Source organism: Pleurodeles waltl, chromosome 6 (genome assembly GCF_031143425.1).
Source record: "Pleurodeles waltl isolate 20211129_DDA chromosome 6, aPleWal1.hap1.20221129, whole genome shotgun sequence".
NCBI classification, from domain to species: Eukaryota; Metazoa; Chordata; class Amphibia; order Caudata; family Salamandridae; genus Pleurodeles; species Pleurodeles waltl.
The window spans coordinates 1,755,094-1,782,015 of NC_090445.1; the positions used below are offsets into that span (position 1 = coordinate 1,755,094).

Consider the following 26,922-nt stretch of genomic DNA (forward strand, 5'->3'; position numbering starts at 1 on the left):
GACCATTCCTCCCATGCAGATATGTGGCACTCTCTGTTAAAACTAGCATGTGATACTGGCATATTACATTATTCCATTCTCATGTGACACTGACATGTCACTCTGTAATGTGACACTACTTTGTGACACAGCTATACTAACAGGAAACATACGTGGCATGGACACGTTAGAGCTTGACACCAAACTTTGACACTAACACACAGACCCGTGGCACTGATGGGGGCCTGGCGCCTGAGACTGGTAAACAAAAGTGGCTTGACATACACTGTAATATGACACTGACATGATAGTAAGAGAACTGGTATGTGACATGGCTGTAAACTGAACTCTGACACTGACAAGACAATATTACACAGCCATATGACACTGAAATGATACTAACACAACTGATATGTGACATGGCTGTACACTGATGGTTCACTGAACTACACAGTCATGGGGCCCTGACCTGTGACAGCGCATGGCACTGACATGACAGACAGACTGACACCAACTCACAGCTGTGTGACCCTGACATTTAACTCTCAGGGTGCACTGGGATGGTAGCGTATTACTGAAAGTACACTGATATGAGATGCTGACATTTCATTTTATCAAAGACATGTGAAACTGCTGTTCAGTGACTGCATGCTGACAAGCGACACTGGCATGTTACATTGGCAAGTAACTGGCATGCAACATTGAGATGTTAATGGGACACTGACATGGGACTAATGTCACAAAGAAAGCATAGCTACATGCATTGCTAACACTGTGAGATGTGACACTGATTGACACCTGTTCTGTCCTGTAATACTAATACATTGGCATGTGACACTATAATGCAATACTAGCATGTAACATGCAACCACAAGCCATAACGTTGATACATGATGACTTATTCTGTGTTCACCCTTGGCGGTATGAAATACCTCGACTGTGGCTGGACAAGTTTCCAAACAACAGCTTCCACAGACGCAGCCTGCGTCCCATTTACTTCCCGTGTTTCCTCTGTCCGCAGGCTGTGTCCCATTTATTTCATGTGTTTCCTCTGTCCGCAGCTGTGTCCCATTTATTTCATGTGTTTCCTCTCTCTCCAAAGACTGTGTCCTTTTATTTCATGTATTTCCTCTCTCCACAGGCTGCGTCCCATTTATTTCATGTGTTTCCTCTCTCCGCAGCTGTGTCCCATTTATTTCATGTGTTTCCTCTGTCCGCAACTGCGTCCCATTTATTTAATCTGTTTCCTCTCTCCGCAGGCTACGTCCCTTTTATTTCATGTGTTTCCTCTCTCTCCAAAGACTGCGTACTTTTATTTCATGTATTTCCTCTCTCCACAGGCTACGTCCCATTTATTTCATGTGTTTCCTCTCTCCGCAGCTGCGTCCCATTTATTTCATGTATTTCCTCTCTCCGCAGCTCTGTCCCTTCTATTTCATGTATTTCCTCTCTCCGCAGCTGTGTCCCATTTATGTCTTGTGTTTCTTCTCTCCACAGGTTGCGCCCCTTATATTTCATGTGTTTCCTCTCTCCACAGCTGCGTCCCATTAATTTCATGTGTTTTTTCTCTCCGCGGCTGCTTCCCTTTTATTTCATGTGTTTCCTCTCTCCGGAGCTGTGTCCCATTTACTTCCCGTGTTTCCTCTGTCCCTTTTATTTCATATGTTTCCTCTCTCCGCAGCTGTGTCTCTTTTATTTCATGTGTTTCCTCTCTCCACAGGTTGCGCCCATTTTATTTCATGTTTCTTCTGTCCGCAGGCTGTGTCCCTTATCTTTCATGTGTTTCCTCTCTCTGCAGCTGCATCCTATTTATTTCATGTGTTTCCTCTCTCTGCAGCTGCATCCTATTTATTTCATGTGTTTCCTCTCTCTGCAGCTGCATCCTATTTATTTCATGTGTTTCCTCTCTCTCCAAAGACTGCGTCCTTTTATTTCATGTGTTTCCTCTCTCTCCAAAGACTGCGTCCCTTATCTTTCATGTGTTTCCTCTCTCCGCAGCTGTGTCCCTTTTATTTCATGTGTTTCCTCTCTCCACAGGCTGCGCCCATTTTATTTCATGTTTCTTCTGTCCGCAGGTTGTGTCCCTTATCTTTCATGGGTTTCCTCTCTCTCCAAAGCCTGTGTCCCTTATCTTTCATGTGTTTCCTCTCTCCGCAGCTGTGTCCCTTTTATTTCAAATGTTTCCTCTCTCCGGAGCTGTGTCCCATTTATTTCATGTGTTTCCTCTCTCCACAGGCTGCGCCCATTTTATTTCATGTTTCTTCTGTCCGCAGGTTGTGTCCCTTATCTTTCATGGGTTTCCTCTCTCTCCAAAGACTGCGTCCCTTATCTTTCATGTGTTTCCTCTCTCTCCAAAGCCTGTGCCCCTTATCTTTCATGTGTTTCCTCTCTCCGCAGCTGTGTCCCTTTTATTTCATGTGTTTCCTCTCTTCGGAGCTGTGTCCCATTTATTTCATGTGTTTCCTCTCTCCACAGGCTGCGCCCATTTTATTTCATGTTTCTTCTGTCCGCAGGCTGTGTCCCTTATCTTTCATGTGTTTCCTCTCTCCTCTCTCCGCAGCTGCGTCCTATTTATTTCATGTGTTTCCTCTCTCTCCAAAGCCTGTGTCCCTTATTTTTCATGTGTTTCCTCTCTCTCCAAAGCCTGTGTCCCTTATCTTTCATGTGTTTCCTCTCTCCGCAGCTGCGTCCCATTTATTTCATGTTTCCTCTGTCCGCAGGCTGTGTCCCATTTATTTCATGTGTTTCCTCTGTCCGCAGCTGTGTCCCATTTATTTCATGTGTTTCCTCTCTCTCCAAAGACTGTGTCCTTTTATTTCATGTATTTCCTCTCTCCACAGGCTGCGTCCCATTTATTTCATGTGTTTCCTCTCTCCGCAGCTGTGTCCCATTTATTTCATGTGTTTCCTCTGTCCGCAACTGCGTCCCATTTATTTAATCTGTTTCCTCTCTCCGCAGGCTACGTCCCTTTTATTTCATGTGTTTCCTCTCTCTCCAAAGACTGCGTACTTTTATTTCATGTATTTCCTCTCTCCACAGGCTACGTCCCATTTATTTCATGTGTTTCCTCTCTCCGCAGCTGCGTCCCATTTATTTCATGTATTTCCTCTCTCCGCAGCTCTGTCCCTTCTATTTCATGTATTTCCTCTCTCCGCCGCTGTGTCCCATTTATGTCTTGTGTTTCTTCTCTCCACAGGTTGCGCCCCTTATATTTCATGTGTTTCCTCTCTCCACAGCTGCGTCCCATTAATTTCATGTGTTTTTTCTCTCCGCGGCTGCTTCCCTTTTATTTCATGTGTTTCCTCTCTCCGGAGCTGTGTCCCATTTACTTCCCGTGTTTCCTCTGTCCCTTTTATTTCATATGTTTCCTCTCTCCGCAGCTGTGTCTCTTTTATTTCATGTGTTTCCTCTCTCCACAGGTTGCGCCCATTTTATTTCATGTTTCTTCTGTCCGCAGGCTGTGTCCCTTATCTTTCATGTGTTTCCTCTCTCTGCAGCTGCATCCTATTTATTTCATGTGTTTCCTCTCTCTGCAGCTGCATCCTATTTATTTCATGTGTTTCCTCTCTCTGCAGCTGCATCCTATTTATTTCATGTGTTTCCTCTCTCTCCAAAGACTGCGTCCTTTTATTTCATGTGTTTCCTCTCTCTCCAAAGACTGCGTCCCTTATCTTTCATGTGTTTCCTCTCTCCGCAGCTGTGTCCCTTTTATTTCATGTGTTTCCTCTCTCCACAGGCTGCGCCCATTTTATTTCATGTTTCTTCTGTCCGCAGGTTGTGTCCCTTATCTTTCATGGGTTTCCTCTCTCTCCAAAGCCTGTGTCCCTTATCTTTCATGTGTTTCCTCTCTCCGCAGCTGTGTCCCTTTTATTTCAAATGTTTCCTCTCTCCGGAGCTGTGTCCCATTTATTTCATGTGTTTCCTCTCTCCACAGGCTGCGCCCATTTTATTTCATGTTTCTTCTGTCCGCAGGTTGTGTCCCTTATCTTTCATGGGTTTCCTCTCTCTCCAAAGACTGCGTCCCTTATCTTTCATGTGTTTCCTCTCTCTCCAAAGCCTGTGCCCCTTATCTTTCATGTGTTTCCTCTCTCCGCAGCTGTGTCCCTTTTATTTCATGTGTTTCCTCTCTTCGGAGCTGTGTCCCATTTATTTCATGTGTTTCCTCTCTCCACAGGCTGCGCCCATTTTATTTCATGTTTCTTCTGTCCGCAGGCTGTGTCCCTTATCTTTCATGTGTTTCCTCTCTCCTCTCTCCGCAGCTGCGTCCTATTTATTTCATGTGTTTCCTCTCTCTCCAAAGCCTGTGTCCCTTATTTTTCATGTGTTTCCTCTCTCTCCAAAGCCTGTGTCCCTTATCTTTCATGTGTTTCCTCTCTCCGCAGCTGCGTCCCATTTATTTCATGTTTCCTCTGTCCGCAGGCTGTGTCCCATTTATTTCATGTGTTTCCTCTGTCCGCAGCTGTGTCCCATTTATTTCATGTGTTTCCTCTCTCTCCAAAGACTGTGTCCTTTTATTTCATGTATTTCCTCTCTCCACAGGCTGCGTCCCATTTATTTCATGTGTTTCCTCTCTCCGCAGCTGTGTCCCATTTATTTCATGTGTTTCCTCTGTCCGCAACTGCGTCCCATTTATTTAATCTGTTTCCTCTCTCCGCAGGCTACGTCCCTTTTATTTCATGTGTTTCCTCTCTCTCCAAAGACTGCGTACTTTTATTTCATGTATTTCCTCTCTCCACAGGCTACGTCCCATTTATTTCATGTGTTTCCTCTCTCCGCAGCTGCGTCCCATTTATTTCATGTATTTCCTCTCTCCGCAGCTCTGTCCCTTCTATTTCATGTATTTCCTCTCTCCGCAGCTGTGTCCCATTTATGTCTTGTGTTTCTTCTCTCCACAGGTTGCGCCCCTTATATTTCATGTGTTTCCTCTCTCCACAGCTGCGTCCCATTAATTTCATGTGTTTTTTCTCTCCGCGGCTGCTTCCCTTTTATTTCATGTGTTTCCTCTCTCCGGAGCTGTGTCCCATTTACTTCCCGTGTTTCCTCTGTCCCTTTTATTTCATATGTTTCCTCTCTCCGCAGCTGTGTCTCTTTTATTTCATGTGTTTCCTCTCTCCACAGGTTGCGCCCATTTTATTTCATGTTTCTTCTGTCCGCAGGCTGTGTCCCTTATCTTTCATGTGTTTCCTCTCTCTGCAGCTGCATCCTATTTATTTCATGTGTTTCCTCTCTCTGCAGCTGCATCCTATTTATTTCATGTGTTTCCTCTCTCTGCAGCTGCATCCTATTTATTTCATGTGTTTCCTCTCTCTCCAAAGACTGCGTCCTTTTATTTCATGTGTTTCCTCTCTCTCCAAAGACTGCGTCCCTTATCTTTCATGTGTTTCCTCTCTCCGCAGCTGTGTCCCTTTTATTTCATGTGTTTCCTCTCTCCACAGGCTGCGCCCATTTTATTTCATGTTTCTTCTGTCCGCAGGTTGTGTCCCTTATCTTTCATGGGTTTCCTCTCTCTCCAAAGCCTGTGTCCCTTATCTTTCATGTGTTTCCTCTCTCCGCAGCTGTGTCCCTTTTATTTCAAATGTTTCCTCTCTCCGGAGCTGTGTCCCATTTATTTCATGTGTTTCCTCTCTCCACAGGCTGCGCCCATTTTATTTCATGTTTCTTCTGTCCGCAGGTTGTGTCCCTTATCTTTCATGGGTTTCCTCTCTCTCCAAAGACTGCGTCCCTTATCTTTCATGTGTTTCCTCTCTCTCCAAAGCCTGTGCCCCTTATCTTTCATGTGTTTCCTCTCTCCGCAGCTGTGTCCCTTTTATTTCATGTGTTTCCTCTCTTCGGAGCTGTGTCCCATTTATTTCATGTGTTTCCTCTCTCCACAGGCTGCGCCCATTTTATTTCATGTTTCTTCTGTCCGCAGGCTGTGTCCCTTATCTTTCATGTGTTTCCTCTCTCCTCTCTCCGCAGCTGCGTCCTATTTATTTCATGTGTTTCCTCTCTCTCCAAAGCCTGTGTCCCTTATTTTTCATGTGTTTCCTCTCTCTCCAAAGCCTGTGTCCCTTATCTTTCATGTGTTTCCTCTCTCCGCAGCTGCGTCCCATTTATTTCATGTTTCTTCTGTCCGCAGGCTGTGTCCCTTATCTTTCATGTGTTTCCTCTCTCCACAGCTGGATTTTGATGTTGGTCGAGTGCAGATGAACTTTTTGCACCTGCTAAGCTCAGAGGCAGTCCAACATGTCACCATCCACTGCATGAACATGAGTATCTGGCAAGATGGCGTCCACGGTCTTGTGTCACAGAAAGCTGTGCGCTTCAAGGCTTGGAATGGGCAGATCTTCGAAGCCGGGGGTCTGTTCCAGCCAGAGGTAGCCTTGGACGATTGCAGGGTAAGGAAGAACCCCCCTTTATCTTTTTGGGATGTCTCTACTATGAAGATTCACCATTCATGTCATCAGAAAATATTATCTTTGTGGAATTTGTTTTCATCATTGTCAAAGCAGACATAGGGCCTCATTTTGGGTTTGGCAGACGAGAAAGCCCGTCCGCCAAACTCGCAACAGGGTGTCCGCCACCGTAGTGGTGACTCATTAGGTGTTTTCCGCTAGGCTTTCCACCCGTCAGCCTAGCAGGAAACAGGCAACTGCATTGTGTCCGGCTCGAAATCAAGCTGACGGCAGTGCAGTCACCCGCAGGGTGTTCCAGCTCCCTCGCAATGTTTACTGTCTACACAGCAGAGAACATTGTGAGGGTGCTGGGCAGGGGGACCCCTGAACTGCCAGTGCCAGGTGCATGGGCAGCGCAGGGGCCCCCCTGTATCCCTCTGTGCCTGTTCTCCACCAGCCTTTTCATGGCAGTTTCACCACCATGAAAAGGCTGGCAGAGTACACGGTTGCAATCCGCAGGGCAGCGTGCATGCAGAGCTGCCCTGGCGGATTATGACCTCCACCCACCGTCAACCCGTTGGGATCACCGATCCCAGCAGGGATGACGAAACCTTGGCGGTCTGACCACCCGGGTGTAATGTGGTGGTCAGACTGCCACAGCAGTGGCGGTCCTCACCGACACAGTGAGGCTGGCAGTCTCAAGACCGCCAGCCTTGTAATGAGGACCGTAGTCGTGTAACATGTCTCCCAACCCCAAAGGGGAGTGTTGTTATGATGCGTTCGTGTTTACAGCACCGTGATCAGTGGTGACTGGTGAACTTCGAAAGTGGTGGGGCATAGCTACATGGCTTGACGCGGCTAGGGCGAGTGAAACAAGTAAACACCTCCTTTCACCCCCCTTAGAGAACATGTGGATAATAACAGGACAAATGGTGTGTTTAAAGCACATCTTTGAAATAAATGGACTACAAATACAGAAGTTCCAAAGGGCACTTATAACATATTCCCGTGTTTTATTAGGAAACTTACTAAAATGTAAACATTTTGTTATTAATTGTCAGATTGCCTATCATTTTTCCAAACATACATTGAATCTATAAAATAATAAACCTATTGATCTGGGAAAATAATTTAATGTCCATCACAATTGATCCATAGGTTATCAGATTAGGAGATTTGGTCCAATTTTCAACCAAATTATAAAGCCTTCTATCTCTATGGACTCATATAATCACAGAATCCAGGTGTGGACTTTAATAGGATATACCAGTGGTTCCCAACCTTTTGACTTCTGGGGACCCCCACTTAATATTTTTTTTACAAGTTACTTAATCATTATTGGAATCCGGGGACCTCCTACTGAGTCATTGCTGAAGGCTGGGGTCCTAATCTGTTGATATTATTTAATTTTCTAAGCAGTCGCGGACTCCCTGAGGAGGCTTTGCGGACCCCCAGGGGTCCCCGGACCACAGGTTGGGAACCACTGAGATATACGATTACAACTACCACGTGTATCGCGACACAGTTGTTTCTTCAGGCCTACCGAACTACAGATGAAATACTTTAAATGATCCCCACCATAATTCACGTGGTATGCATTTGCAGTATACATTTTTACGCCAACAAAAACCTGATCTCACAGCATACCTTCAGGTATGATATTTGTAGAGCACAGCGGCAGGCATGATATTTGCAGAGCACAGCTGCAGCTATGATATTTGCAGAGCACAGCTGCAGGTATGATATTTGCAGAGCACAGCTGCAGGTATGATATTTGCAGAGCATGCCTCCAGGTATGATATTTGAAGAGCACAGCTGCAGGCATGATATTTGCAGAGCACAGCTGCAGCTATGATATTTGCAGAGCACAGCTGCAGGTATGATATTTGCAGAGCGTACCTCCATGTATGATATTTGCAGAGCACAGCTGCAGGTATGATATTTGCAGAGCATACCTCCAGGTATGCTATTTGGAGAGCATACCTCCAGGTATGATATTTGCGTGGCATACCTCCATGTATGATATTTGCAGAGTACAGCTGCAGAGCACAGCTGCAGGTATGATATTTGCAGAGCATGCCTCCATGTATGATATTTGCAGAGCACAGCTGCAGGTATGATATTTGCAGAGCATGCCCCCAGGTATGATATTTGCAGAGCACAGCTGCAGGTATGATATTTGCAGAGCATACCTCCAGGTATGATATTTGCAGAGCACACCTCCATGTATGATATTTGCAGAGCATGCCCCCAGGTATGATATTTGCAAAGCATGCCTCCAAGTATGATATTTGCAGAGCATGCCTCCAGGTGTGATATTTGCAGAGCATGCCTCCAGGTATGATATTTGCAGAGCGTACCTTCAGGTATGATATTTGCAGAGCACAGCTGCAGGTATGATATTTGCAGAGCATACCTTCAGGCATGATATTTGCAGAGCACAGCTGCAGGTATGATATTTGCAGAGCACAGCTGCAGGTATGATATTTGCAGAGCACAGCTGCAGGTATGATATTTGCAGAGCATACCTCCATGTATGATATTTGCAGAGCACAGCTGCAGGTATGATATTTGCAGAGCATACCTCCAGGTATGATATTTGCAGAGCATCCCTCCAGGTATGATATTTGCAGAGCACAGCTGCAGGTATGATATTTGCAGAGCATACCTTCAGGTATGATATTTGCAGATCACCGCTGCAGGTATGATATTTGCAGAGCATGCCTCCAGGTATGATATTTGCAGAGCACAGCTGCAGGTATGATATTTGCAGAGCATGCCTCCAGGTATGATATTTGCAGAGCACAGCTGCAGGTATGATATTTGCAGAGCATAACTTCAGGTATGATATTTGCAGAGCACAGCTGCAGGTATGATATTTGCAGAGCATACCTCCAGGTATGATATTTGCAGAGCATGCCTCCAGGTATGATATTTGCAGAGCACAGCTGCAGGTATGATATTTGCAGAGCATGCCTCCAGGTATGATATTTGTAGAGCATGCCTCCAGGTGTGATATTTGCAGAGCATGCCTCCAGGTATGATATTTTCAGGTATGATATTTGAGGAGTATACCTTCAGGTATGATATTTGCAGAGCACAGCTGCAGGTATGATATTTGCAGAGAATACCTTCAGGCATGATATTTGCAGAGCACAGCTGCAAGTATGATATTTGCAGAGCACAGCTGCAGGTATGATACTTGCAGAGCATACCTCCATGTATGATATTTGCAGAGCACAGCTGCAAGTATGATATTTGCAGAGCATACCTCCAGGCATGATATTTGCAGGGCATGCCTCCAGGTATGATATTTGAAGAGCAAAGCTGCAGGTATGATATTTGCAGAGCATACCTCCAGGTATGATATTTGCAGAGCACAGCTGCAGGTATGATATTTGCAGAGCATGCCTCCAGGTATGCTGTGAGATCAGCTTTTCATCTGTGTTCCAAATAACATTTGATCCCCTTGTTAGGGTCTCCTTTATGCGTTCTTGAAGATATGTATACTGCATGATTGTAAACACAATCCTAATATTGTTTGAAGTTGCTTGTCAGCGTTAGTTGATTGAAGGGGACAATTGTTTGCAATCATTTGTGAAGTGTTTTGTCACCGTTGCAATGTGTTTATGCCCACACTTAGGGCCTTATACAGACTCGCGAGAGGGAGGCATGGGCAGGGCAGGAGCCCCCCTGCCCAACACCCTCCCAATGCGCACTGTCGACTTTGCAGATAGGACTCATTCCGAGGGTGCTGTTGTGCTATGGTATTGGCCTCAGACCAATACCCTAGCAATGTTGTGATATGATGTTCCCGTCAGGCAGCCCGGTGAGAAAATCATAAGACGGTGGGGTGAGGCAGCCGGGTTGACAGTCACTTTATCCCCGTGAGATTGAAGGTTGGCTTGTCCGACCACCAAACTCATAATGAGCCCTTTAATCTGGCAGTTATTTTTGTCAAGATTGAATTTTATGAAAAAGTTGCAGCAGCAAGCACGCTAAGGGAGAAGCTGGATTCACAAAATTAATCTCCATCTGGGCCCACCTCTGCCAATAGAATCTGAATTATATTGGGATCTAAAATAGATAACTGTTTTTGACTTTTGTACAATATACATTGTATTTAATATTAAAAAGTATAAAATTAATAAAAATATGCTATAATTTTTTAATAATCTCTTTCAGATGTAAAAATGCATTCAGCTTATTTTTTAATAACAAATGAAATTAATTCAAATCAATTCTATACATAACTCTTAGTAATTTTTAATACATAAAAATAAACATTTACCGTAGGTTGGATTTTGTGTAATGCATTTTTAACTGAAATAAGTGTACATTAATAAGATATATTTGAATTAAATATATGTTATTATGTTTTTAAGATAAAAGTGGTGTAACTTTTTTATTTGTTCTAGGGTTTAAAAATGTATGTAAACTTATTTTACATTAATGTTTTACATGAAATATTTTTAGTATTGTTTTTAAAGTTTAAGAATTTTTTTAATTTTTCCCTATACTTTAATATAGGGGAGAACTCTGCCGAACGGCAACAGAGTAAATTGAAGGTTCGCCCTCCTGATTTACAGACAGGCAAACCTTAAGTATGTCAGCGATGAAGGCTACCCTGTCTCTATCACTGGCATAATGCTCCGACAGCCCAACGTGGCAGCAAAGGACAGTAAAAACATTTAAAGGACCCCAACATCTGGAGAGATAACTCCCATGGTGCCAGGATCATTAGGTTTTGTTTTTCCAAAAACAAAATCCTGCTTTGGGTTTTGTTTTTGAAAAAAACTAAACGTTTGACTGTACCATCAGTTTGATGGTCTCACCTGTCATATCTAAATACGTTGACGTGAGTTGCTGTGACGGTGGGTCCTCCCAATTTTAAACGATGTCCATTAGGCCGGCGGACATCTCTGAATTCTGAGCACCTTTACTCCAAACACTAAGGTGGTCATTCCAACCCTGGCGGTCCATGACCGCCGGGTTGGAGGACCGCGGGAGCACCGCCGACAGGCCGGCGGTGCTCCAATGGGCATTCCGACCGCGGCGGTAAAGCTGCGGTCGGACCGGCAACACTGGCGGGCTCCCGCCAGTGTACCGCCGCCCATTGGAATCCTCCAAGGCGGCGCAGCTAGCTGCGCCGCCGAGGGGATTCCGACCCCCCCTACCGCCATCCACTTCCCGGCAGTTCTCCCGCCGGGAACCGGATGGCGGTAGGGGGGGTCGCGGGGCCCCTGGGGGCCCCTGCAGTGCCCATGCCACTGGCATGGGCACTGCAGGGGCCCCCGTAAGAGGGCCCCTAAATGTATTTCACTGTCTGCTGCGCAGACAGTGAAATACGCGACGGGTGCAACTGCACCCGTCGCACAGCTTCCACTCCGCCGGCTCGATTCCGAGCCGGCTTCATCGTGGAAGCCTCTTTCCCGCTGGGCTGGCGGGCGGCCTGAAGGCGGCCGCCCGCCAGCCCAGCGGGAAAGTCAGAATTACCGCCGCGGTCTTTCGACCGCGGAACGGTAACCTGACGGCGGGACTTTGGCGGGCGGCCTCCGCCGCCCGCCAAGGTCCGAATGAGGGCCTATATATTTTACGGGCTTTTTTCAAATGAGCCCCTTAATCTAGTGCTGATTACATAAATGTATATAACTATAAAAAAAAAAAACAACTGTGGCAATGAAAGTAATTGATAAACAATAGTAAAAAAGAATTACAAATCGTGATGATATTCAAATAACTCATTACATCAAATGATGAGATCCGTCTTTGGTTGCCAACCCCTCCTTCTGGTCCCTAGTTAAAACTTCGTAACACCAAAAGTGCCTTTCTAAGTTTCTTTGATGGCCTGTAGCCCACATACCTTCGCTGAACTGAGCTCTCCTTAGCTTCCGTACTTGAAGGCGGTCACCCTCTCTCAGTTATGGTTTTCCCAAATGGATAAGGACCTGGCTTTGAGGAGCCCCGGGCCTTGGCTGGGATGTTTGCAGCACAGTATGAAAACAGCTGGAGATGCTTCTCTACCTAGTACATACCTGTAGTTGCCTTAAATAGACCTTTCTAATTATTTTGAAAAGACCAGTCCTTGTGATAAATGTTGTAAAATGCAGGTATTGGCAACTAAACTCTTTTTTCGATTCACTGAAGTCTATCACACTGTTCGATGGCATCTGTCGCTGTAGATACACATGGTCTGCATTAGCTCGCCATCTGGTGTTGGGTCGGAGTGTTACAAGTTGTTTTTCTTCGAAGAAGTGTTTTCGAGTCACTGGACCGAGTGGCTCCTCCTTCTGTGCTCATTGCGCATGGGCGTCGACTCCATCTTCGATTGTTTTCTTTCCGCCATCGGGTTCGGACGTGTTCCTGTCGCTCCGAGTTTCGGAACGGAAAGATAGCTGAAAACTGAAGATTTTCGACGGTATCGTTGCGATCCGGTTCGAGATAAACACATACGACAACGCATTGAACATCGAAGCGCTTCGGTGCCCTTCGGGGTAGATTTCGGCACACCGTCGGGGCCTAGTCGGCCCGACCGCGTGAAGAACAACGCCGATGGAACGGACCCCGTTTCGATTCTGCCCTGAATGCCACAACAAATATCCTTATACGGACCAACACTCGGTCTGTAACCTGTGCCTGTCACCCGAGCACAGCGAAGAATCCTGTGAGGCCTGTCGGGCGTTCCGGTCCCGAAAAACTCTGCGCGACCGTCGAGCGAGAAGACTGCAGATGGCGTCCACGCCAAAAGAGCATCGACAGTTCGAGACAGAAGAGGAACAGGAGGAATCCTTTTCCATCCAGGATTCAGACTCCGACGAACTCGACCATCCAAAAACTGTGAGTAAGACGTCGAGATCAGAAATTAAAAAAGGCAAAAAGGCCCAGGGGACGCCACTGCCAACCGGCCATGGCTCCACCCAAATTCACGGTGACCAACAATCGGCACCGAAAAAGGCCCATTCAGTGTCGAGATCGTCCGACTCCGGTCGAGACACCGGCACGCAGCCTCCTCGGGACCGAGAGAGTGCTAAAGAGAAGCATCGACACCGAGAGTTCGGTGTCGACACGGATCGACGCCGAGACAGTGGCGCCGAAGATCATAGAGGCCAAGATTTTTCGGCACAAAAGAAGAGGAAGGTTACCTCGGAGCCGAAAAAACAAACAACAGGGTTTTCGGAGCCGAAAAAAGCACCAACAGACCCAGTTTCAGGCTCCTATACTGAAGAACTTTCTATGTCTTCACAAATGAAAAGACACAGATTCGAACAGGAACTGCAATCCACTGAAGTGGATCACACGCAGAAGCGTATCTTTATTCAGCAGGGGACAGGGAAGATCAGTACCCTTCCACCTGTCAAAAGAAAGAGAACACTTCAGTTTGTAGCACGAGAGGCTCCTCAGCAACAAACAGCAAAGACGGTAACACCTCCTCCCTCGCCTCCACCTGTAACTCCGGCTTCACCAACTTACACCCCGTCACATTCGCCAGCTCACACCGCCATGAGCCACGACGACCAAGATCAAGACGCGTGGGACTTGTACGATGCACCAGTGTCTGATAACAGCCCAGACACATACCCAACTAGGCCATCACCACCTGAGGACAGCACAGCCTATTCACAAGTGGTGGCTAGAGCAGCTCAGTTCCATAATGTGGAACTACACTCTGAACAAGTAGAGGATGACTTTTTATTTAACACCCTCTCCTCCACCCACAGCTCCGACCAGAGCCTGCCTATGCTCCCAGGCATGCTTCGCCATGCAAAGGAGATCTTCAAAGAGCCAGTCAAAAGCAGGGCAGTAACGCCTAGAGTGGACAAAAAATATAAGGCGCCTCCTACGGACCCTGTATTCATCACCTCTCAGCTGCCACCAGATTCTGTGGTGGTAGGGGCTGCCAGAAAACGGGCAAATTCACACACTTCTGGGGATGCACCTCCCCCAGATAAAGAAAGCAGAAAGTTTGATGCAGCCGGGAAGAGGGTCGCTGTCCAGGCAGCAAACCAGTGGCGCATCGCAAACTCACAAGCGCTGCTAGCGCGATACGACCGAGCCCACTGGGATGAGATGCAGCATCTCATTGAACATCTCCCAAAAGATCTACAAAAAAGAGCAAAACAGGTTGTTGAAGAAGGTCAAAACATTTCCAACAATCAAATACGCTCCTCTATGGATGCAGCAGACACAGCCGCAAGGACCATTAATACGTCGGTTACCATCCGTAGGCACGCATGGCTCAGAACGTCTGGATTCAAGCCGGAAATTCAGCAGGCAGTACTTAACATGCCAGTAAACGAAAAAATGCTGTTCGGTCCGGAGGTCGACACAGCCATAGAAAAGCTCAAAAAGGACACTGACACTGCCAAGGCCATGGGCGCACTCTACTCCCCGCAGAGCAGAGGATCTTATACCACCTTCCGCAAAACACCTTTTAGAGGAGGGTTTCGGGGTCAGGCCACACAAGCCAGTACCTCACAGTCCGCACCGTCCACCTACCAGGGACAGTACAGGGGAGGCTTTCGGGGCCAGTATAGAGGAGGGCAATTCCCTAGGAATAGAGGAAGATTTCAAAGCCCCAAAACCACTACCAACAAGCAGTGACTCACACGTCACTCACCCCCCCCACACAACACCAGTGGGGGGGAGGATCCGTCAATATTACGAAGCATGGGACAAAATAACTACAGACACATGGGTCCTAGCAATTATCCAACATGGTTATTGCATAGAATTCCTGCAATTCCCTCCAGACATACCACCAAAAGCACAAAATTTATCAAAATACCATTCACAGCTTCTAGAGATAGAAGTTCAAGCACTACTGCAAAAAAATGCAATAGAATTAGTACCAAACACACAAATAAACACAGGAGTTTATTCTCTGTACTTCTTGATACCAAAAAAGGACAAAACACTGAGACCAATTCTAGACCTCAGAGTAGTAAACACATTCATCAAATCAGACCACTTTCACATGGTCACACTACAAGAAGTGTTACCATTGCTCAAAAAACACAACTACATGACAACCCTAGACCTCAAAGACGCATATTTCCATATACCAATACATCAATCACACAGAAAATATCTAAGGTTTGTATTCAAAGGAATACATTACCAATTCAAAGTATTGCCTTTCGGCTTAACAACCGCTCCAAGGGTATTCACAAAATGCCTAGCAGTAGTCGCTGCACACATCAGAAGGCAGCAAATACATGTATTCCCGTATCTAGACGACTGGCTAATCAAAACCAGTTCGCTCACACAACGCTCAAACCACACAAATCAAGTCATACAAACCCTCTACAAACTAGGGTTCACCGTCAACTTTGCAAAATCCAACATTCAGCCAAGCAAAGTACAGCAATATCTAGGAGCCATAATAGACACGACAAAAGGAGTAGCAACGCCAACTCCACAAAGAATTCACAATTTCAACAGAGTCATTCAACACATGTCTCCAAATCAAACAATACCAGCAAGAACAATACTACAGCTCCTAGGCATGATGTCCTCATGCATAGCCATTGTCCCAAACGCAAGACTGCACATGAGGCCCTTACAACAATGCCTAGCCTCACAGTGGTCTCAAGCACAGGGTCACCTTCTAGATCTGGTGTTAATAGACCGCCAAACTTACCTCTCGCTTCTATGGTGGAACAGTATAAATTTAAACAAAGGGCGGCCTTTCCAAGACCCAGTGCCACAGTACGTAATAACAACAGATGCTTCCATGACAGGGTGGGGAGCACATCTCAATCAACACACCATAAGAGGACAATGGAACATACATCAAACAAAACTGCATATAAATCATCTAGAATTATTAGCAGTTTTTCAAGCACTAAAAGCTTTCCAACCAATCATAACCCACAAATACATCCTTGTCAAAACAGACAACATGACAACGATGTATTATCTAAACAAACTAGGAGGGACACATTCAACGCAGTTAAGCTTATTAGCTCAAAACATATGGAAGTGGGCAATCCACCATCAAATTCGCCTCATAGCACAGTTTATTCCAGGGATCCAGAATCAACTGGCAGGCAATCTCTCTCGAGATCACCAACAAGTCCACGAATGGGAAATCCACCCACAAATTCTGAACACCTACTTCACACTCTGGGGAACACCTCAGATAGACTTATTTGCAACAAAAGAGAACGCAAAATGCCAAAACTTCGCGTCCAGATACCCACACAAGCAATCCCAAGGCAATGCCCTATGGATGAACTGGTCAGGAATATTTGCTTACGCTTTTCCTCCTCTCCCTCTCCTCCCTTATCTAGTGAACAAATTGAGTCAAAACAAACTCAAACTCATTTTAATAGCACCAACGTGGGCAAGACAACCCTGGTACACAACACTGCTAGATCTTTCTGTAGTACCCCACATCAAACTGCCGAACAAACCAGATCTGTTAACGCAACACAACCAACAGATCAGACATCCAGATCCAGCATCGCTGAATCTAGCAATCTGGCTCCTGAAATCCTAGAATTCGGACACTTACAACTTAGCCAAGAGTGTATGGAGGTCATAAAGCAGGCCAGAAGGCCATCCACTAGACACTGCTACGCAAGTAAGTGGAAAAGATTTGTTTGTTACTGCCATCATAATCAGATACAACCACTAGACGCAACTCCAAAACATATAATAAATTACTTGCTCCATTTACAAAAAGCAAGGCTAGCCTTCTCTTCTATTAAAATACACCTTGCAGCAATATCTGCATACCTGCAAACTACCTATTCAACTTCCTTGTATAGGATACCAGTTATCAAAGCATTCATAGAAGGGCTTAAAAGAATTATACCACCAAGAACACCACCTGTTCCTTCATGGAACCTAAACGTGGTCCTAACAAGACTCATGGGCCCACCTTTCGAACCCATGCACTCTTGCGGAATACAATTCCTAACCTGGAAAGTTGCCTTTCTCATCGCCATTACATCTCTGAGAAGAGTAAGTGAAATTCAAGCGTTCACAACACAGGAACCTTTTATACAAATACATAAAAATAAGGTCGTCCTACGACCTAATCCAAAATTTTTACCAAAAGTTATTTCACCGTTCCATCTAAATCAAACGGTAGAACTACCAGTTTTTTCCCACAGCCAGATTCTGTGGCTGAAAGAGCACTACATACATTAGATGTCAAAAGAGCATTAATGTACTACATTGACAGAACAAAGAACATCAGAAAGACTAAACAGCTATTTATTGCATTCCAAAAACCTCATGCAGGTAACCCAATATCAAAACAAGGTATAGCCAGATGGATTGTTAAGTGCATCCAAATCTGCTACCTTAAAGCAAAAAGACAACTGCCCATTACTCCCAGGGCACATTCAACCAGGAAAAAAGGTGCTTCAATGGCCTTTTTAGGAAACATCCCAATGCATGAAATATGTAAGGCAGCCACATGGTCTACGCCTCACACATTCACCAAACACTACTGTATAGATGTGCTATCCGCACAACAAGCCGCAGTAGGTCAAGCTGTATTAAGAACTCTATTTCAGACAACTTCTACTCCTACAGGCTGATCCACCGCTTATGGGGAACTAACTGCTTACTAGTCTATGCATACCATGTGTATCTACAGCGACAGATGCCATCGAACTGAAAATGTCACTTACCCAGTGTACATCTGTTCGTGGCATCAGTCGCTGAGATTCACATGGGCCCACCCACCTCCCCGGAAGCCTGTAGCAGTTCAGAAGTTACCTTCAATTTTGTACATTTGTATATATATTATTTAAACCTTTAATAGGTACATACTTACACATTTCATTGCGCGGGCACTATTACTATAGTACAACTCCTACCTCACCCTCTGCGGGGAAAACAATCGAAGATGGAGTCGACGCCCATGCGCAATGAGCACAGAAGGAGGAGCCACTCGGTCCAGTGACTCGAAAACACTTCTTCGAAGAAAAACAACTTGTAACACTCCGACCCAACACCAGATGGCGAGCTAATGCAGACCATGTGAATCTCAGCGACTGATGCCACGAACAGATGTACACTGGGTAAGTGACATTTTCATTATAAATCATATTAACAAATTTTTTAACAGCTGCCCAGGGCAGGCGTTAAAGTGACACTATTCTATTCTGGGCCTCCCTTAGATTTGCTGGAATGGTGTCAACATTTCTGGTGCTAGTCCAACAAAGCCCCACAATAGCATCAGAACGTTTGACGCTATTGTGCTAACTGGTGCCGTGGAGCGTTGTATTGTAAATACAGCAATACCATGGTGCTGATAGGGGGCACATGTGGCTCAAGGTGGTAGACTGATTGCTAGACTTATTTGTTTTTTAATACTAGCGTACCCTTGTAAGTTACACTCCACCCCTTTTTCAGGGAGTGGAAACGTGTAAGTCTACTTACACTTGTAAGTTACGCTTCACCTCTTTTTCAGGGAGTGGGGACATCTAAGGCTACTTACACTTGCACTCCACCTCTTTTTTAGGGAGTGGAGACATGTAAGTCTATTATAATTGTAAATTACACTCCACCTTTTTTTCAAAGAGTGGAGATGTGTAAGTCTACTTACACTTGTACAATACACTCCACTTTTTTTCAGGTAGTGGAGACATTTAAGCCTCCTCGCACTTCTAAGTTACACTCCACCCTTTTGGATATGTGTAAATCTACGTACACTTGTAAGTTACACTCCACCTTTTTTTGAAAGAGTGGAGACATCTAAGCCTACTTACACTTGTAAGTTACACTCCACCATTTTTCAGGAAGTGGAGATGTGCAAGTCTACTTACACTTGTAAGTTACACTCCACCAAAATACTGCCTGTGGCATCGGTAAGTCACCCCTCTAGCAGGCCTTACAGCCCTAAGGCAGGGTGCACTACACCACAGGTGAGGGCATAGCTGCATGAGCAATATGCCCCTACAGTGTCTGAGTCTATTCTTAGACATTGTAAGTACAGTGTGGCCATATTAGGTATATGGTCTGGGAGTTTGTTAAAAACGAACTCCACAGCTCCATGATGGCTACACTGAATACTGGGAAGTTTGGTATCAAACTTCTCAGAATAATAAACCTGCACTGATATCAGTGTTGGATTTATTAGAAAATGCACACAGGCATCTTAGAAGATGCTCCTTGTAATTTACCCAATCCTTCAGTGCAAGACTGACTGGTCTGTGCCAGCCTGCTGCTGAGAGACAAGTTTCTGACCCCCTGGGGTGAGAGCCTTTGTGCCCTCTGAGGCCAGAAACAAAGCCTACTCTGGGTGGAGGTGCTTCACACCTCCCCCTGCAGGAACTGTAACACCTAGCAGTGAGCCTCAAAGGCTCAGGCTTCGTGTTACAATGCCCCAAGGCACTCCAGCTACTGGAGATGCCCGCCCCCTAGACAGAGCCCCCACTTTTGGCGGCAAGTCCAGGGGAGATAATGAGAAAAACAAGGAGGAGTTACCTACCAGTCAGGACAGCCCCTAAGGTGTCCTGAGCTGAGGTGACCCCTACCTTTAGAAATCCTCCATCTTGATTTTGGAGGATTCCCCCAATAGGAATAGGGATGTGCCCCCCTCTCCTCATGGAGGAGGTACAAGGAGGGTGTAGCCACCCTCAAGGAGAGTAGCCATTGACTACTGCCCCCCAGACCTAAACACACCCCTAAATTGAGTATTTAGGGGCGACCCTGAACTCAGGAAATGAGATTCCTGCAACTTGAAGAAACAAGAAGGACTGCTGACCTACAAGTCTGCAGAGACGACGGACGACGACAACTGCTTTGGCCCCAGCCCTACCGGCCTGTCTCCAGAGTCGAAATCCTGCAACTAGCGACACATCCAGCAGGGACCAGCGACCTCTGAAGCCTCAGAGGACTGCCCTGACCCCCAGGACCAAGACACTCCCGTGAGCAGCGGCTCTGCTCAAAAACAGCTACATCTTTGCAACAAAGAAGCAACTGCCAAAGAACTCACTCTTCCCGCCGTAAGCATGAGACTTCACACTCTGCACCTGACGCCACCGGCTCGAGATCCAGAGAACCAACACCACAGGGAGGACTCCCCGGCGACTGCGACCCCGTGAGTGGCCTGAGACGACCCCCCTGGACTCCCACAGCAACGCCTGCAGAGAGAATCCAGAGGTTCCCCCTGACCGCGACTGCCTGTAACAAGGGACCCAATGCCTGGACCAAGCACTACAACTGCATCCCCCAGGACCTGAAGGAACCGAACCTCAGTGCAGGAGTGACCCCCAGGCGACCCTCTGCCTAGCCCAGGTGGTGGCTGTCCAGAGAAGCCCCCCTTGTGCCTGCTGGGACCGCTAGAGTGACCCCCGGGTCCCTTCATTGATTCCGACCTGAAACCCGATGCCTGCTTTGCACACTGCACCCAGCCACCCCTGTGCCTCTGAGGATGTGTTTTGTGTGCCTACTTGTGTGTCCCCCCAGTGCTCTACAAAACCCCCCTGGTCTGCCCCCCTTGGACGCGGGTGCTTACCTGCTGGCAGACTGGAACCGGAGCACCCCTGTTCTCCATAGGTGCCTAAGTGTTTTGGGCACCTCTTTGACCTCTACACCTGACCGGCCCTGAGCTGCTGGTGGGTAGCTTTGGGGTTGCCTTGAACCCCCAACGGTGGGCTGCCTATGCCCATGGTCTGAGACTTTTAAAATAGGTTATTGCCATTTTAACAAAGACTTTATATGATGTTGCTTTTATTCAAAGTTCCTAACTTACCTGTGTGGAGTACCTTGCATTTGATGTATTTACTTAAAATCTTGAACCTGTGGTACTTAAAATAAACTAAGAAAATATATTTTTCTATATAAAAACTGTTGGCCTGGAGTTAAGTCTCTGAGTGTGTGTTCCTCATTTATTGCCTGTGTGTGTACAACAAATGCGTAACACTACCCTCTGATAAGCCTTCTGCTCGACCACACTACCACAAAATAGAGCATTAGAATTATCTAATTTTGCTACTATCAACCTCTAAGGGGAACCCTTGGACTCTGTGCACACTATTTCTTACTTTGAAATAGTACATACAGAGCCAACTTCCTACATCCCTTTTTCAGGGAGTGGAGGCGTGTAACTCTACTTGCACGTGTAAGTTACACTCCACCCTTTTTTCAGGGAATGGAGACATGTAAGTCTGTTTACATGTGTACGTTACACTCCACCCTTTTTTCAGGGAGCGGAGACGTGTAAGTCTACTAACACTTGTAAGTTACACTTCACCCTTTTTTCAAAGAGTGGAGGCGCCTGAGTCTATTCTCCTGATTAACTTTATATTCTGATTTTGTTGTAAAGATCCTCAATAGTGTACAAATAACGTTATACATGTAAAATACTCATAAGTGCAACTTACCTTAGTTGATGGGTGTTTTCTCTCTTCCCAGCTGCAGGATGGCCAGTGGCACCAGACTCTCTTCACGTTTCGAACTCAGGACCCCAACCAGCTGCCCATCGTTGGTGTGTTCAACCTGCCACCACCTGCGCCAGGAATGGAGTTCCATCTTGAGGTTGGACCTGTGTGCTTTCTTTGAACTCCAAGCTTTGACCCTGTTTGGCCTGCTTTGTACAGCAAAGGGCCCACACATTTCTGCATTGTGTGGTGAAGTGGAAACCCTTGCCTGCGGGGCACTGGGTCCAGGGTGACCCTACAGGGCGTCCATGCACTCCATTCAAAGCTCTCCTGGCCCTCTGCACATTAGCCCTGGTTTCAGCAGTGACAGAGGGCGAAAGGACTTCGCGTGACCACATTCCACCCAAAAGGTGAACACACATTAATATGGCTGAAGCTTTCCAAAACCAAATAAACTATGAGGCAACGGAGCAGGCCCCTCCTAGGCCCAGAATGTGACACTGGTCTTGAATCGCCAAATGTCGTCACATCACTGGGGCTGCTCCTGCCTCGTGGCTCAGTGCCGAGAAGACAACTCAAGCGCCTCAATGGGCACAGGAAGTGTTTGACGTGCAATATTAGGAAAAAAGGAGAAATAATTCTATATATATATAATATATATCTATATTATTTAACAAAAAATAGGAACTGCCTCCTTTCATGTGGGAGCCTCTTCCATGCAGCTTAGAGCCGGCGCCATCTTGCCCGGACAAGAGCAGCTATTGGTGCTAAGGGGAGGCGTGGCCTATTCTACCTCCCACTGTGAAAGCTACGGTGCTGGCAGCCTTCTCCCCATGGTGCAGGCTTTCACAACCATGACGGACCCTGGTCTCTGGCCCTGGCCACCCTCGCTTGGTCTTTCTTCGTGTTTCAGTTCATGATGTTGGCTCATATGAAGAAGAAAAGGGAACGAATAAAATAATGGATAGTTTTTTTTATTTAAACTGTTTTAAAATGTTTTAAGGGATTATTTTTTTAGTTTTTACATTTCTGCTTTCACACAGTTCATTTTCAAGAAATTGTGAGTACCAAAGCAGTGTGTGGCTGTCTTTGTTGAAGGATGATTGCGTGTACTTCAAACCATGGTCTGTAGAAATCACATGCAGGAGCTGTAAACATTTCTGCGGTGAGCTGTCTTGGAAAGGGCTGTATGACTTTTTTATTTTTTTTAATATCTGGTTTTTGTTGTACGGTTGTTGCCATGCTCTTCTAGAGAGTTGGCCCATGAGAAAAGTTATTGCATCCGCTCCTCAAGCTTATTTAATCCACCCAAGCACCCAGAACTGACCGCTGTTGAGACCTCCCAAAACTGTCAGGGTCATCAGTCGATGACCTCACAGACGCAGGCGAGTGGATGAATCTTCAGTGCTCAGAAGCCATATCTTTTGATGCTGGGAAAAATGTCAGGGATACTAGTGCTTCGCCTCACTTTCCACGTGTGTCACACGCAGTGCTTACCCTCCGCTGTCTCCAGGGTTATTCTGGGAAAACTTGCCACATACAGTGAGTACAAAACTTCACCCGCCGCAGACTCTGTGTGTCCAAGACCTAGCCTTCTACATACAGTGTGCCCAAGTTTTGACCTGCCCCATACTGTGCGTGTCCAAGGTCCAAGACCCGACCCTCTATAAACTGTCTGTCCGAAACCTGACACTCCATATAATGTAAGCCCAAGACCTGGTGCTCCTCATATGTGTGTGTCTAAGTCCTAGCCCTCCACAAGTGTGTGTCGAAGACCATCCACCACATGCTGTGTGTGCCCAAGACCCAGCCCTCCACATAATGTGTGTGTCTACAAGACTCTGTCCTCCACATACAGTGTGTCCAAGGCTTGACGTACCACATACTGTGTGTGTGTCCAAGACCCAGCCCTCCACATATTGTGTCCAAGACCATCCCTCACAAACTGTGTGTACCCGAGACCCAGCCATCCACATAGTGTGTCTACAAGACTCAAGCCTTCACATAGTATGTGTGTCTACAAGACTCTGTCCTCCACATACAGTGTGTCTAAGGCTTGACGTACCACATACTGTGTGTGTCCAAGACCCAGCATTCCACATATTGTGTCCAAGACCATCCCTCACAAACTGTGTGTACCCAAGACCCAGCCATCCACATAGTGTGTGTCCAAGACTTGACACTCCACATAGTGTGTCTACAAGACTCTGTCCTCCACATACAGTGTGTCTAAGGCTTGACGTACCACATACTGTGTGTGTCCAAGACCCAGCGTTCCACATATTGTGTCCAAGACCATCCTTCACATACTGTTTGTACCCGAGACCCAGCCATCCACATAGTGTGTGTCCAAGACCTGACACTCCACATAGTGTGTCTATAAGACTCAAACCTTCACATAGTATGTGTGTCTACAAGACTGGGTCCTCCACATACAGTGTGTCTAAGGCTTGACGTACCACATACTGTGTGTGTCCAAGACCCAGCGTTCCACATATTGTGTCCAAGACCATCCCTCACAAACTGTGTGTACCCGAGACCCAGCCATCCACATAGTGTGTCTACAAGACTCAAGCCTTCACATAGTATGTGTGTCTACAAGACTCTGTCCTCCACATACAGTGTGTCTAAGGTTTGACGTACCACATACTGTGTTTGTCCAAGACCCAGCATTCCACATATTGTGTCCAAGACCATCCCTCACAAACTGTGTGTACCCAAGACCCACCCATCCACATAGTGTGTGTTCAAGACTTGACACTCCACATAGTGTGTCTACAAGACTCTGTCCTCCACATACAGTGTGTCTAAGGCTTGACATACCACATACTGTGTTTGTCCAAGACCCAGCGTTCCACATATTGTGTCCAAGACCATCCCTCACAAACTGTGTGTACCCAAGACCCAGCCATCCACATAGTGTGTGTTCAAGACTTGACACTCCACATAGTGTGTCTACAAGACTCTGTCCTCCACATACAGTGTGTCTAAGGCTTGACGTACCACATACTGTGTGTGTCCAAGACCCAGCGTTCCACATATTGTGTCCAAGACCATCCTTCACATACTGTTTGTACCCGAGACCCAGCCATCCACATAGTGTGTGTCCAAGACCTGATACTCCACATAGTGTGTCTATAAGACTCAAGCCTTCACATAGTATGTGTGTCTACAAGTCTGTGTCCTCCACATACAGTGTGTCTAAGGCATGAAGTACCACATACTGTGTGTGTCCAAGACCCAGCGTTCCACATATTGTGTCAAAGACCATCCCTCACAAACTGTGTGTACCCAAGACCCAGCCATCCACATAGTGTGTGTCCAAGACTTGACACTCCACATAGTGTGTCTACAAGACTTAGGCCTCCACATACAGTGGGTCCAAGACTTGACCTGCCACATACTGTCTATGTCCAAGACACAGTCCTGTATATTCAGTGTGACCCAGGCTTGACGTGCTGTATACTGTGTATGTTCAAGACCCGGCCCTCCACATGCTGTCTGTGTCCAAGACCCAGCCCCCTACATAAAGTGTGCCCAAGCTTTGACCTGACGTTTACTGTGTGCGTCTAAGAACCGACCCACTATAAACTGTCTGTCTGAGACCTGACCCTCCATATACTGTAGGTCCAAGAATCAGCCCTCCACATAGTGTGTATGTTCAAGACCCGGCCCTCCTCATACCATGTGTGTCCAAGGGCCAACCCTCTATAAACTGTCTGAGGCCTGATGCTCCATATAATGTATGTCCAAAACCTGGTCCTCCACATACTGTGTCCAAGTCCCGGTCCTGCATATTCAGTGTGTCCAAGGGTTGAGGTGCCACATACTGTGTGTGTCCAATACCCAGCCCACCACATACTGTGTTTTCAAGACCAAACCTTCACATACTGTTTGTGTCCAAGACTCGACCCTAAACATACTATGTTTGTCCAAGACTGAAACTTTAATATACTGTGTGTGTGTCCAAGACCTGACCCTCCACATACGGTGTACAGGAACCGATGCTCCACATACTGTGTCCTCGACCTGAACTCGTACAAACTGTTTCTTTTCAAGACCCAACCCTCCTGATACTGTGTGCCCAAAATCCAAAGCCCTACAAGCTGTGCCTAAGACCCGACGGCATACATAGTTTGTGTCTCCAGCTAGACCCTCTAAAATACTGTGGGCCAGATTTACTAACCTTTTGCGCAGCACAGCACTGCTCGAAAGGGAGAAAGCAGAAATGCGACTAAGACATGGCGCACTTCTTTTCCTTTCCATAGCGCTGGCACACTTCCGGGGGCCTAGAGCCAGTGCAGACATATTTGCACCATTGTGCAAGGGCCTACTATACGAGGAGAATTGTTTTTGTGCAGGAAGGGAGACCTTCCTGCACAAAAACAGTCTGTCAAGACATTTTTCTCTTTCCATGTGTGCTGCAGAATGCAGCACCCGTAGAAAGGGGAAATAACGAGGAGAAGAAAAGATTGTTCTCTTTGTTATGCCGTCCTCTGGGAGACGTAGCGATTTCAAATCCTAGTAAATCTAGGACTGCGTGAAATCCACGGGTGGGTTTACGGGAACAACCGTGCTCCACCCACTGAACACCGCCCAGAACGAAATGTAATGCAATGCAGGGCAAGCCACTGCTGTGCGTCACATTTATGTACAAAGGCATGCAAGGTGGTGCACTCCTGTGTGGCTTTTTGAATATATCTACTAGCACTTTGCGTCTTGGCTGCACCACAAAAGTGCTGCAACCACGAGGCCACATGTTAATAAAAATTTTTGTAAATTTGGCCTTGTGTTGACCCTCCACATACTGCGTGTCCAAGACCCGATACTCCACATATTGCCCTAGATTTGACCTGCTACCCACTGTGTGTCTAAGACCTGTCCTTCCACTTCCTCTGTGTTCAGGACCCTATGCTCCCCATATCATGTGTTCAAGACTCAACACTCCATGGACTATGTCTCCAAGACTTGACCCACCTCATACTCTGTGCAAAGCGTGACCTCCCACACAATGTAGATCTGATTCACAAAGGTAAACAAACTTTTGTGTAAGTGTGCAACTGTTTGCTATTCACAAAGGTATTTTACAAGTAGTGCCTTTACGAGTGCTGAGTCTCTGCACGTAAAAAGACTGGACAGGCTTATCTTTTTATGTGCGTAAACTGCACACTCTTAAAGATACTACTCATAAAATACCTTTATGAATAGTAAACAATTGTAAACTT

General features: G+C 46.3%; 1 protein-coding gene across 1 annotated transcript in view; it reads left to right on the plus strand.

Annotated features, from left to right (window-relative positions):
- The window catches only part of COL27A1 (collagen type XXVII alpha 1 chain), a 1,169,012-nt gene extending 1,142,476 nt beyond the window's left edge, over positions 1 to 26,536 (plus strand). Inside the window, exons 60-61 of the mRNA XM_069236924.1 lie at positions 6,138 to 6,356; positions 21,732 to 26,536. Of these exons, the coding sequence (XP_069093025.1) occupies positions 6,138 to 6,356; positions 21,732 to 21,878 (366 nt within the window). The 3' untranslated portion in view covers positions 21,879 to 26,536. The remainder of the gene's footprint in view (positions 1 to 6,137; positions 6,357 to 21,731) is intronic.
- Positions 26,537 to 26,922: the final 386 nt, after the last annotated feature.